This window comes from Salvelinus sp. IW2-2015, unplaced genomic scaffold, assembly GCF_002910315.2.
Source record: "Salvelinus sp. IW2-2015 unplaced genomic scaffold, ASM291031v2 Un_scaffold3503, whole genome shotgun sequence".
Lineage (NCBI taxonomy): Eukaryota > Metazoa > Chordata > Actinopteri > Salmoniformes > Salmonidae > Salvelinus > Salvelinus sp. IW2-2015.
In genome coordinates this window covers 27,544-45,058 of record NW_019944783.1, presented here as the reverse complement: position 1 = coordinate 45,058, position 17,515 = coordinate 27,544, and the positions used below count along the sequence as shown (strand labels likewise).

Here is a 17,515-nt window from a genome sequence, read left to right as displayed (position 1 = left end):
GTTTGAAATATAGCAGTGTTGTATGCGAGCATAACTGTAAGTCGCTTTGGATAAAAGTGTCTGTAGATGGCATATATTATATTATTATAGCAGCCCCTATAAAGGTAGCATATGCTTATAAGGCTGTGGTTTATATTTGTGACTCACGGGGAGGGCTAGTAGGGGATCGTCTGTCTGTATGAATGGGATCCAGCATCATGTGCGGTGGTGTCAGAGTATTAGCAGAGATATCCCATACTATTGGTACCAAGCCAAGCCCTGTCTGCTCACTTCCTGGTTACCACTAGTGGGTCATGAAGAGCACTAGTCCATTCCACCTCCGCTCACGACTCTACATCAGTGTAACGGTTTTCTTCCAGGGGTGAAGGAGAGGACCAAAGTGCAGCGCGGCTAGTGTTAAACATGTTTAATAAAGAACAAGTGAAACACTACAAACAACAATACAAAATAACAAATGTGCAAAAACYGAGACAGACCTATCTGGTGCAGACAATCACAGAGACAGGAAACAAACACCCACAAAATCCCAACACAAAACAAGCCTCCTATATATGATTCTCAATCAGGGACAACGATTACCATCTGCCTCTGATTGAGAACCATATTAGGCTGGACATAGAAACAGACAAACTAGACACACAACATAGAATTCCCACCCAGCTCACGTCCTGACCAACACTAAACAAGCAAAACACATAATAACTCTGGTCAGGACGTTACAATCAGTCTCAGATTACAGTATAACAAAGAACATATTACAAAGCAGGATTCATTAGTTAGCCGGCTGACTTTGACAAACAACCAGAAATAACTATTGGTTTTCTATACTTCGTTAAAAAAGTTTAAAAACTTAGATATGTGTTTTTGTTTGTCGAATCAAATTAGACCATGTCTACTTTTTAAGCTTATCATTAAAAAAAAATAAGTTTAAAGTTACATCAGAAGGTATTGATTCACCTCTGTAGTATTCCTCCCAGAGGAAAAGACACAGCGAACATGACCTTTTTATATCAAAACTCAGAATGGATCAGACCTGGGTTCAAATATCTCAATTACTTTCACATACGTTCAAAGTAAATATTCAGAAATATTTTATTTGAAAACACAAGTAGTTTGAATATTTTAAATATATTTGGAAATACACTTGGAAAGTATTTGAAAATACTAAAATACAATTACTCAAATAGAACCCCATGCATTTAACCCCAGGCTTCTGACAATAGTATTTGAGACAACTAATATTTACATTTGATACATTTGGTTTCACAAATAACCATTCAAATAAAAGTACTAGTTTTGTGCTGTGTATTTGAAAATACTTATGTATTTGAAAAATTTGAAAAACACAGAAAAGAGTCATTTAAATATCAGATACTAAAATACACATTATATTTGAACCTAGGTCTGGATTGGATAAACACTTAGTCGAACGTCTCATTGGGTGAGAGGAGGGAGGAGACTGGTGTCACTGGAGGCTGGTGTCACTGGAGGCTGGTGTCACTGGAGACTGGTGTCACTGGAGACTGGTGTCACTGGAAGGCTGGTGTACTGGAGACTGGTGTCACCTGGAGGCTGGTGTGTCACTGGAGACTGGTGTCACTGGAGGCTGTGTCACTGGAGACTGGTGTCACTGGAGGCTGGTGTCACTGGAGACTGGTGTCACTGGAGGCTGGTGTCCACTGGAGACTGTGTCTACTGGAACTGGTGTCACTGGAGGCTGGTGTCACTGGAGACTGGTGTCACTGGAGCCTGTGTCACTGGAGACTGGTGTCACTGGAGACTGGTGTCACTGAGGCTGGTGTCACTGGAGGCTGGTGTCACTGGAGACTGGTGTCACTGGAGCTGGTGTTTGTTGACACAGACTCTGTCACAAATGGTACCCTATTCCCTACATAGTATCTACTTTAGATCAGAGTTGTACCTATTCCTACATAGTACATTACTTTAGATCAGAGTTGGTACCCTATTCCCACATAGTACACTACTTTAGATCAGAGTTGGTACCCTATTCCCTAAATAGTGCACTACTTTAGATAGAGTTGGTACCCTCTATTCCTACATAGTACACTACTTTAGATAGAGTTGGTACGCTATTCCTACATAGTGCACTACTTTTAGATCAGAGTTGGTACACTATTCCTACATAGTGCACTCCTTAGATCAGAGTTGGTACCTATTCCCTAATAGTGCACTACTTTAGACCAGTGCTCTGATCAAAAGTAGTGCACTATTTTAGGGAAAAGGGTGATATTTGGAATGCAGTGTGCAGACTGTTCACAGGCCTGTCCACATGAAAAATACTATAGTATACCATGGTATAAATACTATAGTATTCACTGCACTGTTTTTACGGACTTTACTGTAGTATATACTATAGTATTCTGTAGTAAACTACAAAATGACATAGTAAGTACCGCACATATTCGAGGAATACTACACTGTGTAGTATAGTATTCTACAGTATACTACAGATTTCAATCGTAAGTACTGTCGTATTCTATAATAAACTGTAATATTTTTCATTTGGGTGTACCACTGTATTACCCAGCTGATGTAACAGGAGACTAATCCAGCTGKATCAGTCCTGGGAACACAACTAACTAACCTGGAGTCAGGCAGCCCTGTATGTCTGCACCAGCCTGCCTGGACGCACTGGCTTCGTCCCAACGGCACACTATTCCCTTTATAGCGCACTACTTTGGACCAGCACCCTATGTTAGTAGTGCAGTGTAAAGGGGATAGTGTGCCACTCGGAACGAAGCCACTGGTTTTGAGGGACAATCGTAGATAAGACAGGACAGAGGGCAAGAGAAGGAGGGGCCATAGGTCAAGGACCATCGTAGATAGGACAGGACAGAGGGGAAGAGAAGGGGGGAGGACATAGGTCAAGGGGTGGCTTAGTAACACAAAGGTTCAAGCCACAGAGGTCAAGTTAAGGGTCAGGGGTTGTGGGTTAGAGGTCGGGGTCGAGCTCCTTTGAAGTATACATTCTAATGCCTCCTATGTCTAATCCAAGACACATTATGATGTACAGGAGTACGGAATGAGACAAAGACGCAATCAAATAGAGACGGGACAGTGTACAAGGCATAACTTCTTTATTGTTATACACAGAAATACATCTTCAAAGACTGCACAAATCAGTGGGGTGAAACCATACTTTGAGATATCAAACGTCTCACACAGTTCCTCATCGTTTGGTAAAACAGTCAAAACAAGTATAATCTGGTCTTGTCCCCCCTGCCCCGTCCCCAAATGATCAGGCTGGTCTCATAGAGTAGACGTAACATCGTAAACGAAAACCTGGGAAACTCAAATTAGTATGCTATGCTACGTTCGGTATGGTTCCATAAGACAGAAGGTTACTTAAGGCAAAGATGAAAGGAGGGTGGTTGGTTGGGATAGATGGGTAGGCATATAACGTGACCGTCTAGTTTCGATTCTCATCACAGACAACTTTAGCATTTTAGCTAATCAGCATCTACTTGCTACTTTTTAGCTACTTTGCAACTACTTAGCATGTTAGCTAATCCTTCTTCTAACCCTAACCTTAAACCTTTAATTTAACTCCTAATCCTAACATTAATCCTTACCTTAACCCCTAACCACTAGCCTAGCTAACGTTAGCCACCTAGCTAACGTTAGCATTAGCACCACTTTGCCAACTAGCTAAAGTTAGCCACAACAAATTGAGATTCGTAACACATCATAAGAATTGGAGTTCGTAACACGTTATATGAAACGGATGATGGACATTCACAAATGAATACATACCATACCAAACGTAATATATCATACTAATTGGAGCATCCCGGATTTTCGTTTACTGTGTTACGTCTACCCCCTGAGTCCAGGTTGAAATGATACATAAATTACAGCCAATTACAGATAAAGATTTTAGTACTGTCAAATGTTACTGTATGTGCATTACAATACCCGTTACAAACATGTTATAGCCGTTGTCAAAATACAGGTGTGCAAATCGTTAGAAAAATACCAACTCATACCAGTTTCTGGATTATGCTCTGTAAAAATCCTTACAAATACTATATCTTATCTATATATAAAGGTTTCCAACATGCAATGTTGCTTTTTTTTTTATTTTTAATATATATATTTTTAAACATCCCATGTTCTGCCTGTTTTAACCCCTCGTAGATTACAGCTCTCACCCTGCTCTGTAAAAACAGAGGACGAAATAAAGAAAGAGGCCATCTCCAATGAGAAGGGTTGTTATGTTATCAGGTAGGTGTAGCAAACTTCAGGACGTTGATGTGGTTCCTACAGTTTTGAGAACGAGAACAGATTCAACACAATGTAAAGTTGTCTTGAGATTTCTTATATTTGTTTTTAAATGGTTAGAAATGTTTCATTATTTTTTCTTTGCCATACATGTCATTCTATTGTGACGGACTGCACATGAACACTGTAGGGACCAATCAGAATGCACACTGTAGGACCAATCAGAATGAACACTGTAGGACCATTCAGAATGAACACTGTAGGACCATTCAGAATGAACACTGTAGGACCAATCAGAATGAACACTGTGGGACCAATCAGAATGAACACTGTAGGACCAATCAGAATATAAAGATCAGTTAATGTCTGAAGAAGCTTGCAGTCTCCCAAAGTACAGAGCTTTATCCTGTGTTTCTTCAACAGACCATGCAAACTAGTAGTATCCTAAAAACTAAATTGCAATAAACACAATCTTGCCACTTTTCAAGCCCTTTTTCACAAGGACCACAAAACTTTAAACAAATACATATCTACACTGAGTGTACAAAACATTATGAACACCTTCTCTTTCCATGACATAGACTGATAAGGTGAATTCAGGTGAAAGCTATGATCCCTTATTGATGTCACTTGTTAAATCCACTTCAATCAGATGAAGGAGAGGAGACGAGTTGAAGAAGGAATTTTAAGCCTTGAGACAATTGAGACATGGATTGTGTATGTGTACCATTCAGAGGGTGAATGGGCAAGACAAAAGTTTTAAGTGCCTTTGAACGGAGTATTTAAGTGCCTTTGAACGGGGTATGGTAGTACGTGCCCGGTGCACCGGTCTGCGTCAAGAACTGAAACGCAGCTGGGTTTTTCATGCTCAACAGTTTCCCTGTGTGTATCAAGAATGGTCCACCACCCAAAGGTCATCCAGCCAACATGACACAACTGTGGGAAGCATTGGAGTCAACATGGGTCAGCATCTCTGTGGAACACTTTCAACACCTTGTAGAGTCCATACCCTGACGAATTGAGACTGTTCTGAGGGCAAAAGGGGGTGCAACTCAATATTAGGAAGGTGTTCATAATGTTTTGTACACTCAGTATATTTATCAATCATATGATGAACACATAAATAACAATTATTTGAAGTGGATAACAGAAACTGTTAAATATATACGTACTCCATTTGTTTATATGTTTTTTTTTAATAAAAACTAAATCATGCTTTACCTGCAACAAAGACTAGTACTGGTTAAAATGTAAGGGGCACATTTATAACTCACCTCCCTTTGATTGCAACAGTCCGGTCACTTCCTACACAAAACAATTAAGACACAGACTTCATATCTTAACGACCGTCTATTCCACCCCCCCCCTCCATCCACCCTCTCCTTATCTTCTTCTTCTGAGGTAAAGGTAAAGGTCGAAGTGTTCAAGACTTTTAAAAGGCATCACTCCTAACCACATAACCACAGGTACCACATATTATCCGTCCCTTGAATTCAACCTGAATACATTCAATACCAAGTTTCTTCTGAGAATCAATACAATCAATTCTGGAATCAATTCTTGTTTTTGAGAATCAATTCAAGGACGTTTACTTTCCAGTCTCACAAGACATGCAAGCAGAGATATAACAATAGGTGTTTTTTAATTTGACTAAACCAACTGATTTTCCCTCCTCTTCACAGCTTAGTGGTTTTAACATCAGAAGCAAAGAAGATAATTAAAGTAACTTGTCAACGAAATCCCATGCACAATTGTGTAATAATAATAATAATAATAATAATAATTTAATCCTTTGATTCAATAAATGACATAATTTATAAGACTTTTCATCTTTCAGTCACATAGAGCTAGCTTAGGCTTGCTACACAGTGTGGCTCCATTCCTCAAATCCTACTGTCAATCTGCCTGCCCCCCCCCATCTAGTCAAATTAGGCTTGTCTTTCCTGTTGTATGATACAATAAAATAAACAGATTTTAAAACAGTTAAAATGCTCAATAGACTAGACCCTTTGTTGTCAAAATATATAATCCGTCTTAAAAAAAATAAATCATATTGCACATTTAATAAAATTAGGACAGAATTCTCTCATTATGATGAAATAAAATCATTATGATTAGTCCAAAAATAAAAAGGTCTCTCCGTATTAGTTTTCCTTCCTTTTAACTAGTCTATAACTGCAGGTAACCAACATAAAGAAACAAAAAACTAAAGCTACAACAACAAAAATGCACAGGGAGTGTCAAAGAAGGGTCTCCTGGGTGAAGGTGGGAGGAGCTAAAGGAAGCTGTGATGAATGGTTATTCGTTAACAGAGTAAGACTGGCGTGTGACCGCGCTAGCACTGACAGCTAACGTTCGATGCATCCGCTTTCCTGCAGCAAGGGATGGTTAGAACCTCAGAACACTGGAACCTCAGAACACTGGGACCTCAGAACACTGGAACCTCAGAACACTGGACCTCAGAACACTGGGACCTCAGAACACAGGGACCTCAGAACACTGGGACCTCAGAACACAGGGACCTCAGAACACTGGGACCTCAGAACACTGGGACCTCAGAACACAGGGACCTCAGAACACAGGGACCTCAGAACACTGGGACCTCAGAACACTGGGACCTCAGAACACTGGGACCTCAGAACACAGGGACCTCAGAACACTGGGACCTCAGAACAATGGGACCTCAGAACACTGGAACCTCAGAACTCAGAATGTGGGAACGTTGGAACGCGCACCTCTCTCAGTCCTCTGGCCTTGCCGTGCTTACATCTCCCCATGAAGACGTCAGAGGGTAAAATAGTAAGGCAGCTGTTAGCTCCTGTCATCTATAAGTGCATCTCCACATTGGCCCAGTTAAAGTTAGTCCCTCTGTGTTCCTGCCAGGACAGGACAGAAGGACAGGACAAGCATTTCGCTACACCAGCAATAATATGTGTATGTGACCAATAAAATTTTGATTTGATTTAAAAAAACAGAAGGAGTGGCCTTGCACGAGCAGAGAGCTCACTGCTTGCGTCAGCAGACGTGTATTTCAATGACTTCATATTTTCCTGTGTGTGTGTGTGTGTTCGTGTGTGTATGTTCGTGTGTGTCTCCGTGGGTGTGTGTTCGTGTGTGTATGTTCGTGTGTGTGTCCCCGTGTGTGTGTGTTCGTGTGTGTATGTTCGTGTGTGTGTGTTTGTGTTTGTGTTTACTTTTTCTGTTGTACTGTTTTTCTCCCTCAGACATATCATGTTGTTCTTTAACAGAACCCAGAGGAGAGTATTATGATCAGGCAGGTCTGTGGACGGCCCAGGACAGCCTGCGGGTCCTTCTCTCCTGCCTCTCATGTTTCTCTCCTGTGTCACAAAGCTGATGTCCATGCTCCTGTGGCCGCTTCCGAGTCTGACTGACACCATTTTGATTTTTAAAAGGCTGGAGACGCAACTGCACCAGTTGCCACGGCATCACTGAGGGGTCAAACACAGTTCAGGTGGGGTTAAATCGATTAGTGATGAACTGATTGGATAAAATAACACACACAGGAGGTCAACATCAGGCCTGCTCTTTAGGAACATAACAAACGTGTTGTGTGGCTGTTTTTAGTTGTAAGGTTACCTGAGACACAGGACCATCATGTCAGGAAGTGGACAAATATGATGGCTAGGCCGATATTCAACAGCATCACCATAGCAACCAGGATAGAGTTAGGAGCCTGCAAGGCAACACCAAGAAGAGTTAGTATTAAGGTSGCCCCCCCCCCCCCCTGTCCATGTAGTGTTACTCATTGTGAATTAAAAGGTAAAACTGATCCTAGGATCAGCACTTCTACTTACATTCTCTTCGCCCCGCCCGTCAGCCATCTCCATACTGGCCTTCTTGGTCTCTGCCAGGCTCTTTGGTTTTAGCGAATCCTGCTTCCTGAGTTTGCTCTGCTCACCTGTGGGCGTCGGCTTGAGATTGAAATTCCGGAACGACTTTGGGGGTGGCGGGGCCATCCGTGCCAGGGTCAGTTGACTGGGCTCCTCGTCCTCCTCAGGCTCAGGTTCCGGGGGCAAGGGTCCCCTGGAGGGGGCTTTGACGTAGTAGCTATGATACTGGGAGTGGAGTTGTCCCATTCCGTTACCAGGACCCGCCACCGTCTGCGGAGCAGCAGCCTGGGGAGGTGGTACGTTGGTGGGGCCGGGCTCTGGGGTCTTGGGGGATTTGGCTGAAGCATCCTGGTGTATTACATGGGAAGAGTGAGCAGCGGCCTGGGGAGGTGGTACGTTGGTGGGGCCGGGCTCTGGGGTCTTGGGGGATTTGGCTGAAGCATCATGGGAAGAGTGAGCAGCGGCTGTGGGCGGCTCGGCAGTGATGGACACCCTCTCCTCTTTACTCAACTTCCTGCTCGTCCGCTCTTCCTTGCTGCTCTTACGGACTGGCTTCTCCTCTTTGCTGACCTTGCGGCTGTGTGATGATTCGTCCTTGCTGCTCTTAAGGCCCGGCTTCTCCTCTTTGCTGACCTTGCGGCTGTGTGATGATTCGTCCTTGCTGGTCTTGCGGGAGGCGGAGGTGGAGACGCTGTTGCTGTGCTGTCTCTTCTTGCTGTGGGGCGAAGGGGGAGGGGTGGGCCCGGGGGTCTTGGCAGGGCTGGTAGGGCTGTCTTTCTCCTTCTCTTCAGGAGGATCCTTGGGGATCTCCACTGGATCCATGAACGCCTGCTTGATATAATCAGGACCTATAGGGGAGACAGACAGAGACACAACTCATGTTTATGCAATTAACACACTCTTACATGTATAATGTCCCATGTAATATGTAATATGTAATATGTAACCAACATGTGTACAGTACATGTACACAATGAATGTTCTATTTTAGGGTGGCTGCAGTAACAGGGCTTGCTTTTCAAGTAGCACACATTAGCCATTAATCTGTGTATGGTAGAGAGAAGATAAAACACACACACACACACCCACACACACACCCCCACACACACACACACACACACACCCTTCCCCCATACACAAATATCCCATTAATAAAGAGAAGCTCTCTACCGGCCAACGATGACATGAGAGATTATAAATCTATCCCAGAGTTCCAGATCATGTGATCTGTGACCCAGATTGGGAGAACAGAACAGAGCACAGCTATCTGCTATCTGCTGCTCCTGTCTAGAACCCAGATTGGGAGAATAGAACAGAACATAGCACAGCTATCTGCTATCCACTGCTCCTGTCTAGAACCCAGATGAGGATAATAGAACAGAACATAGCACAGCTATCTGCTATCCACTGCTCCTGTCTAGAACCCAGATTAGGAGAATAGAACAGAACATAGCACAGCTATCTGCTATCCACTGCTCCTGTCTAGAACCCAGATTAGGAGAATAGAACAGAACATAGCACAGGTATCTGTTATCCACTGCTACTGTCTATAACCGAGATTAGTATAATAGAACAGAACAGAGTACATCTATCTGCTATCCACTGCTCCTGTCTAGACGTCAGAGGCAAGGCATGCATTTACAGCAGCAGACTCAACCCAACAAAGACTACTGTAACCTTAATGCTGTAGATAGATACAGTCAGGTCGAAATGTATTGGCACCCTTGATAACAGTGAGCCAAAAGAGAATATAAAATAAATAATGCAAATATATTTAGGGGGAAATTATATTATTTTACACTAATACAAGTCCATATTATACCTCTGTTTTCAATACCTTTTAATACCTCACCTTGTGAGGTTAACTGCACTGAGCCTTTTTCAAAAAAAATTCTGAGATTGGAGAACACATTGGGAGGGATCTGTCCCCACTGATCTTTGTCAATAGTGTCTGCTAAATGCAGGGTAGCAAATATTGTTAAGAACAGTAGCAACACATTTTCAGTTCTCAATGGCTTAAATAAAAGTTCAATTATTATTATTATAATTTTTTTAAGATTTCATATTTACAGATTGTTTACAAGTTTGTTATTAAGGCACGCAAAAGTTCAGATGTTCCAGAAGTCGTTTTTTACAAAAAAAAAATGCATTTTGATAAAATCCCAAAACAGTCAAATGCCAAATATATGTATATAAATACATTTAAAATAAAAATAAATAAATATACATTTTGCAATGGTATTCTCAGTCTCCGGACTTGAACCCGATTGAAAACCTGTGGTTTTGAATTGAAGAGGGACGTCCATAAATTCAGGTGAAGGATATCAAAGATCAGGAAAGATTCTGTATGGAGGAATGGTCTCAGATCCCTCCCAATGTGTTCTCCTTTTGAAAAAGGCTCAGTGCAGTCAAAAATACGGTTACAAGTTGATAAACTTTCAAAGCAGAATTACTTTCCCATTGTTCCTCAACTGTAGTGTATGAGATAACATTTTCTAGAGTCTCTACTTTTATCCAATGTAAAAAAAAAAACTATTTCAAATTTGGCTACATAAGACCGAATCGAGGCGGTTAGTCACAAATAGCACCATAACTTCAATATTTGACAGTAGGTATGAGGTTATTTTCTGCTTAAGCATCCTTATTTTGGCGCCAAACCAGCCACCGGTGTATGTGGCCAAAGAGCTCTATTGTCACGTCATCTGACCAAAGCACCGGATCCAATCCAAGTGCCAACGCGAAGCGCACCAGCGGTGGGTTCGACATGGAAATACGGATCAATAAGAGCCCTGTTTCACTCTGTCGATAACGAGGGCATGACCCCAAGGCGCAACAGACCCTTCCTGTTCTCACATGCTACGGAAACACAAAAAGGTTAACACACTTCAGCTTTTCTCTGTTTGTTTAATAGAGACACACACAGTTTACAATTGGCTCATTCATCCCCCTCCTCTCCCCTGTAACTATTCCCCAGGTCGTTGCTGCAAATGAGAACGTGTTCTCAGTCAACTTACCTGGTAAAATAACGGTAAAAAAAAAAAAAAAACACTGTGGAATAATCCCCCATGGTCACATTGCTGTGTTATGCATTCAACTAGTATTGGACAGATAACAGGGAAAAGTGGCTCTGTGTTATGCATTCAACTAGTATTGGACAGATAACAGGGAAAAGTGGGTCTGTGTTATATATTCAACTAGTATTGGACAGATAACAGGGAAAAGTGGTCTGTGGTTATGTATTCAACTAGTATTGGATAGATAACAGGGAAAAGAGGCTCTGTGTTATATATTCAACTAGTATTGGACAGATAACAGGGAAAAGTGGCTCTGTGTTATATATTCAACTAGTATTGGACAGATAACAGGGAAAAGTGGCTCTGTGTTATATATTCAACTAGTATTGACAGATAACAGGGAAGTGGCTCTGTGTTATATATTCAACTAGTATTGGACAGATAACAGGGAAAAGAGGCTCTGTGTTATATATTCAACTAGTATTGGACAGATAACAGGGAAAAGTGGCTCTGTGTTTATATTCAACTAGTATTGGACAGATAACAGGGAAAAGTGGCTCTGGTTATGTATTCAACTAGTATTGGATAGATAACAGGGAAAAGTGGCTCTGTGTTATATATTCAAACTAGTATTGGACAGATAACAGGGGAAAAGTGGCTCTGTGTTATGTATTCAACTAGTATTGGACAGATAACAGGGAAAAGTGGGTCTGTGTTCTATATTCAACTAGTATTGGATAGATACAGGGAAAGAGGCTCTGTGTTTATATTCAACTAGTATTGGACAGATAACAGGGAAAAGTGGCTCTGTGTTATATATTCAACTAGTATTGGACAGATAACAGGGAAAGTGGCTCTGTGTTATATATTCAACTAGTATTGGACAGATAACAGGGAAAGTGGCTCTGTGTTATATATTCAACTAGTATTGGACAGATAACAGGGAAAGAGGCTCTGTGTTATATAAATAAACAATTCGTTGTTAACTGACTTGCCTAGTTAAATAAAGGTTCCATAAATAAAAGTATTCAGGAGGGGGATACCTCGTCAGCTGTACAACAGCATTCAATCAAAATGTGTCTTCTGCGTTTATACCCTCTGAATCAAAGAGCCTTAATCAACATCCACACACGACTCCCATTACTCTACCTCAAAGTTAACGACGATGACGCGGTGGTGAAGAGTCGACTCCAAAATAATTGATTCCTCGAATCATATTCAGGGTTACTGACTTACTCAAGGGCAGAATGCCAGATTTCTTTTTCTTTTTTTTTCTCCCACCTTGTCATTTCAGGGATTTGAACCAGCAATCTTCTGTTACTAGCCTAATGCACTTATCCGTTAGGCTACCTAGGATCTGTCCTGAAAGTCTTATTCATTATGATATAGACAGTCTATACTGATGCTAGATCAGCACCCATACTCTAAGACGTTTGTGGGTACGGGCCCTGAGCCCTATGGACCCTGAGCCCTATGGACCCTGAGCCCTACGGACCCTGAGCCCTACGGACCCTGAGCCCTACGGACCCTGAGCCCTACGGACCCTGAGCCCTATGGGCCCTGAGCCCTATGGACCCTGAGCCCTATGGACCCTGAGCCCTATGGATCCTGAGCCCTGAGCCCTACGGACCCTGAGCCCTATGGACCCTGAGCCCTATGGACCCTGAGCCCTATGGGCCTGAGCCCTTGGACCCTGAGCCCTATGGACCCTGAGCCCTATGGATCCTGAGCCCTGAGCCCTACGGACCCTGAGCCCTATGGACCCTGAGCCCTATGACCCTGAGCCCTATGTGACCCTGAGCCCTGAGCCTATGGACACTGAGCCCTACGGACCCTGAGCCCTATGGACCCTGAGCCCTGAGCCCTATAGACCCTGAGCCCTATGGACCCTGAGCCCTATGGACCCTGAGCCCTACGGCCCTGAGCCCTATGGACCCTGAGCCCTATGGGCCCTGAGCCCTATAGACCCTGAGCCCTATGAGCCCTATGGACCCTGAGCCCTACGGACCCTGAGCCCTATGAGCCCTGAGCCCTATGGGCCCTGAGCCCTATGGGCCCTGAGCCTATGGACCCTGAGCCCTATGGGCCCTGAGCCCTATGGACCCTGAGCCCTATGGACCCTGAGCCCTATGGGCCCTGAGCCCTATAGACCCTGAGCCCTATGGACCCTGAGCCCTATGGACCCTGAGCCCTATGAGCCTGAGCCCTATGGACCCTGAGCCCTATGGCCCTGAGCCTATGGACCCTGAGCCCTATGGACCCTGAGCCCTATGGACCCTGAGCCCTATAGACCCTGAGCCCTATGGACCCTTAGCCCTATGGACCCTGAGCCCTATAGACCCTGAGCCCTATGAGCCCTATGGACCCTGAGCCCTATGGACCCTGAGACCTATGGGCCCTGAGCCCTATGGACCCTGAGCCCTATGGATCCTGAGCCCGAGCCCTACGGACCCTGAGCCCTATGGACCCTGAGCCCTATGGACCTGAGCCTATGGACCCTGAGCCTGAGCCCTATGACCTGAGCCCTACGGACCGAGCCCTATGGACCCTGAGCCCTGAGCCCTATAGACCCTGAGCCCTATGGACCCTGAGCCTACGGACCCTGACCCTACGGACCCTGAGCCCTACGGACCCTGAGCCCTATGGCCTGAGCCCTATGGACCTGAGCCCTACGGACCCTGAGCCCTACGGACCCTGAGCCCTATGGACCCTGAGCCTATGGGCCTGAGCCCTATGGACCCTGAGCCCTATGGACCCTGAGCCCTATGGATCCTGAGCCCTGAGCCCTACGGACCCTGAGCCTATGGACCCTGAGCCCTATGGACCCTGAGCCCTATGGACCCTGAGCCCTGAGCCCTATGGACCGCCTGAGCCCTACGGACCCTGAGCCCTATGGACCCTGAGCCCTGAGCCCTATAGACCCTGAGCCCTATGGACCCTGAGCCCTATGGACCCTGAGCCCTACGGCCCTGAGCCCTATGGACCCTGAGCCCTATGGGCCCTGAGCCCTATAGACCCTGAGCCCTATGAGCCCTATGGACCCTGAGCCCTACGGACCCTGAGCCCTATGAGCCCTGAGCCCTATGGACCCTGAGCCCTATGGACCCTGAGCCTAGAGCCCTGACCCTATGGACCCTGAGCCCTATGGACCCTGAGCCCTATGGACCCTGAGCCCTATGGACCCTGAGCCCTATGTACCCTGAGCCCTATAGACCCTGAGCCCTATGGACCCTGAGCCCTATGGACCCTGAGCCCTATAGACCCTGAGCCCTATGTGCCCTATGGACCCTGAGCCTATGGACCCTGAGACCTATGGGCCCTGAGCCCTATGGACCCTGAGCCCTATGGACCCTGAGCCCTATGGACCCTGAGCCCTATGGACCCTGAGCCCTATGGACCCTGAGCCCTATAGACCCTGAGCCCTATGGACCCTGAGCCCTAATGGACCCTGAGCCCTATAGACCCTGAGCCCTATGGACCCTGAGCCCTATGGACCCTGAGCCCTATGGACCCTGAGCCCTAATGGACCCTGAGCCTGAGCCCTATGGACCCTTAGCCCTATGGACCCTGAGCCCTATGGACCCTGAGCCCTATGGACCCTGAGCCCAGGGACCCCTGAGCCCTACGGACCCCTGAGCCCTACGGACCCTGAGCCCTACGGACCCTGAGCCCTACGGACCCTGAGCCCTATAGACCCTGAGCCCTATAGACCCTGGTCGCAAGTATGGATGTGACAAATATACATTTTTTGAGGGGTTTTCTGTTAAAACGATAAGTAACGTTTTGAATTCATAAATTCAGCTGCACTGCTGCCAGCAAGGGTTTGGGCCTCATGGTGCGTCCCTTTCAGATGGTTAAGCATCGCACCTGTACTACCATTACTCTACCTCAAAGTTAACGACGATGACGCGGTGGTGAAGAGTCGACTCCAAAATAATTGATTCCTCGACTCCTAGCACATCGACTCCCATTTCTGAGTGTCAAGATTCGATTCCACTAAGAATCGACTCGTAGCACATCGACTCCCGGAGAGTCGAGCGGGCACCAGGCAAACAGAGCCAGAGCGGGCACCAGGCAAACAGAGCTGGCACCAGGCAAACAGAGCCAGAGCTGTGCACTACACAAACAGTATCAGAGCTGTGCACTAAACTTATCTATTGACAATCAAAAGCTCTATCTAAACATGTCTTAGCTTGCAATGTCTCGCAACTTCAGTAAAGCAGCAGGGCCTATCATCGCTGAAAAGGCTAGTATACTCTAAACACAACAGGCCGGAGACTGAACAAACACTCGCATCATTAGCGAAAGAGGCAAAACTAGAGGTTTCACTCTCTGCAAAATCTGTCCAAAAAAAGCACAATGGGTTTCTAATGGGGTTATTTTGGATTTAAGCTTGTCGCCTGCCTTCCCGCCGTTGGGACCACGACTTCCACTGTTAGGGCGCAGACATGAGCATCTCTCATGGGGGGGCGAGAGGAGGGGTCAGGCAGAAAGAATATCTGGCTAATCTGTATCTCCGATGTCATGCCTCGCAAATTCACCAAAGTAGCGTCATGTTCGCCTCTTCCTCTCTGTCACACATTAGCAGGAAGCACACAGATAAACCCCACAAAGTGCCGCGCTTCGTGTGCAGATGGATCCGACCAATAACATTTGTTTAGACAATGTCTTTCTCTTCTTTTGTTCTGAATGAGGGAGGGAGGGCGTGTCTCACATGCAGTGACACGAGATAGAGAGAGAGAGAGAGAGAGAGAGAGAGAGAGAGAGAGAGAGAGAGAGAGAGTGAGAGCGAGAGAGATAGAAGGTCAGATGAGTTAAAGACCCACAACAGCGGAAATCCACTGTTTTGAGCTGAAAAGACGATGGCCAGAGCTTACCCATGATGTTGTACAACGATTTAACTCAATAACTCATTATTTTAAGTATGATATATTTGTTCTTGAAGTGGGGAATCTGAAGTGGGAAACTTGTGGAAATCCGTGTCAATGCTGTGTCACTCCCAATAAACTGACATGCAAAGTTATAACAACGATGTGTCTAACTAGGGCTGGTTTTAGTTCATTTGGAACCACCCAGCTTACATGTGGGATGCTTACTTCCTGTTTAGTACTTGTTGCTACGGGCTTCCTGCTGTCTGCAGTACACCTCGACCAGGAGCTTTGTTGGATGGGCTGACGGTTCTAAACCATCTTTGGTGAAACGGTGAGTAAAGAGCTAGCTAGCTACAGTAGTTTGTTATCTCTTCTCGCTATAAATTGAGCGTTCACTTAGCCAGGTAGCCATGGTAGCCAATATGTGTTAGCAGCCTGGCAAGGCTAACACAGCTAGCTAGTGACGCTAGTTACGCGATTAAGATGGCGCAGGCGGTGGATAGCGGACGTTTTACGGGCTCCCGACCAATTCTTCTACTTTTTTTTTTGGTACATAATGTCTCCGCCATCATTTCCTATGACCTAAAACAGCTTCTGTAAATCAGAACTGCGATCACTAACCTCGATTTGGATGACAACTTCAGCTGCTGTAGATGTTCTGCTTACTCCCGACTAGTCCCTAATCCCCGGGGCCTCGGGAAAAGGAAGCCAAAGGGGCAGACGGGAGGGCATACGGATGAAACTATGTTGGCGTGCAAATAAACCGCCCTTACACTCCGTTCTTTTCGTGAACGTACGGTCACTGGAGAACAAACGGGACGAACTCCGTTAGAGAATATCCAATGTTTCTCAGAGTTTGCTCAACTTGCATTTGGCTCAACCATTGGCTCAACTTACCCCATGGCAATTTGCTCAACCTACCTCAAGGCAAACATTTAGACTATATTAACCCACACAGCTACGAAGGATGTTCTATCATTCTAGGTTTTAAGAACCTCTTATTGAAGATTATAGAGACCCCAACTGATGTATAGAACAATTTTAAAGTATCTACTAAGGTTAAAGATACAAGCATCATGAAACCTCTAACACAATCAATTCATTTGACTTGGGGGGAACCTAACATACTTACCACTTTTTAAATGTATTTTCTTTCTTTACAGACTCCATGAAATGATAACCTCTTCCTAAATATTTTGTCAAATTTATACATTTTGGGTTTTTATTAATTTGGGGGTTTTCTAGAAACATGGGTGGCTCAACATACCCCACTTTCCCGTAATGTCAAAAGTGGCCGAAGCGGATAGGTGAAATGTCCACACAGCTGGCACACCTCGTCGTTTCTGGAGACATGCACGGCGGCACTACAGTAGCAAGCAATTGTAGCAAGCTAGCTTGTAGCGAGCATTTGTAGCAAGCTAGCTTGTAGCGAGCAATTGTATCAAGCTAGCTTGTAGCGAGCAATTGTAGCAAGCTAGCTTGTAGCGAGCAATTGTAGCAAGCTAGCTTGTAGCGAGCAATTGTAGCAAGCTAGCTT

At 45.0% G+C, this 17,515-nt stretch overlaps 1 protein-coding gene across 1 annotated transcript in view; it reads right to left on the bottom strand.

Moving 5' to 3' along the window:
- Positions 1 to 3,081: 3,081 nt before the first annotated feature.
- Positions 3,082 to 17,515, bottom strand: part of LOC112075997 (junctophilin-1) — a 41,368-nt gene continuing 26,934 nt past the window's right edge. The window contains exons 2-4 of the mRNA XM_024142896.2: positions 8,058 to 8,941; positions 7,840 to 7,936; positions 3,082 to 7,691 (exon numbers count right to left, since the gene is read on the bottom strand). Coding sequence (XP_023998664.1) covers positions 7,856 to 7,936; positions 8,058 to 8,941 — 965 coding nt within the window. The 3' untranslated portion in view covers positions 3,082 to 7,691; positions 7,840 to 7,855. The remainder of the gene's footprint in view (positions 7,692 to 7,839; positions 7,937 to 8,057; positions 8,942 to 17,515) is intronic.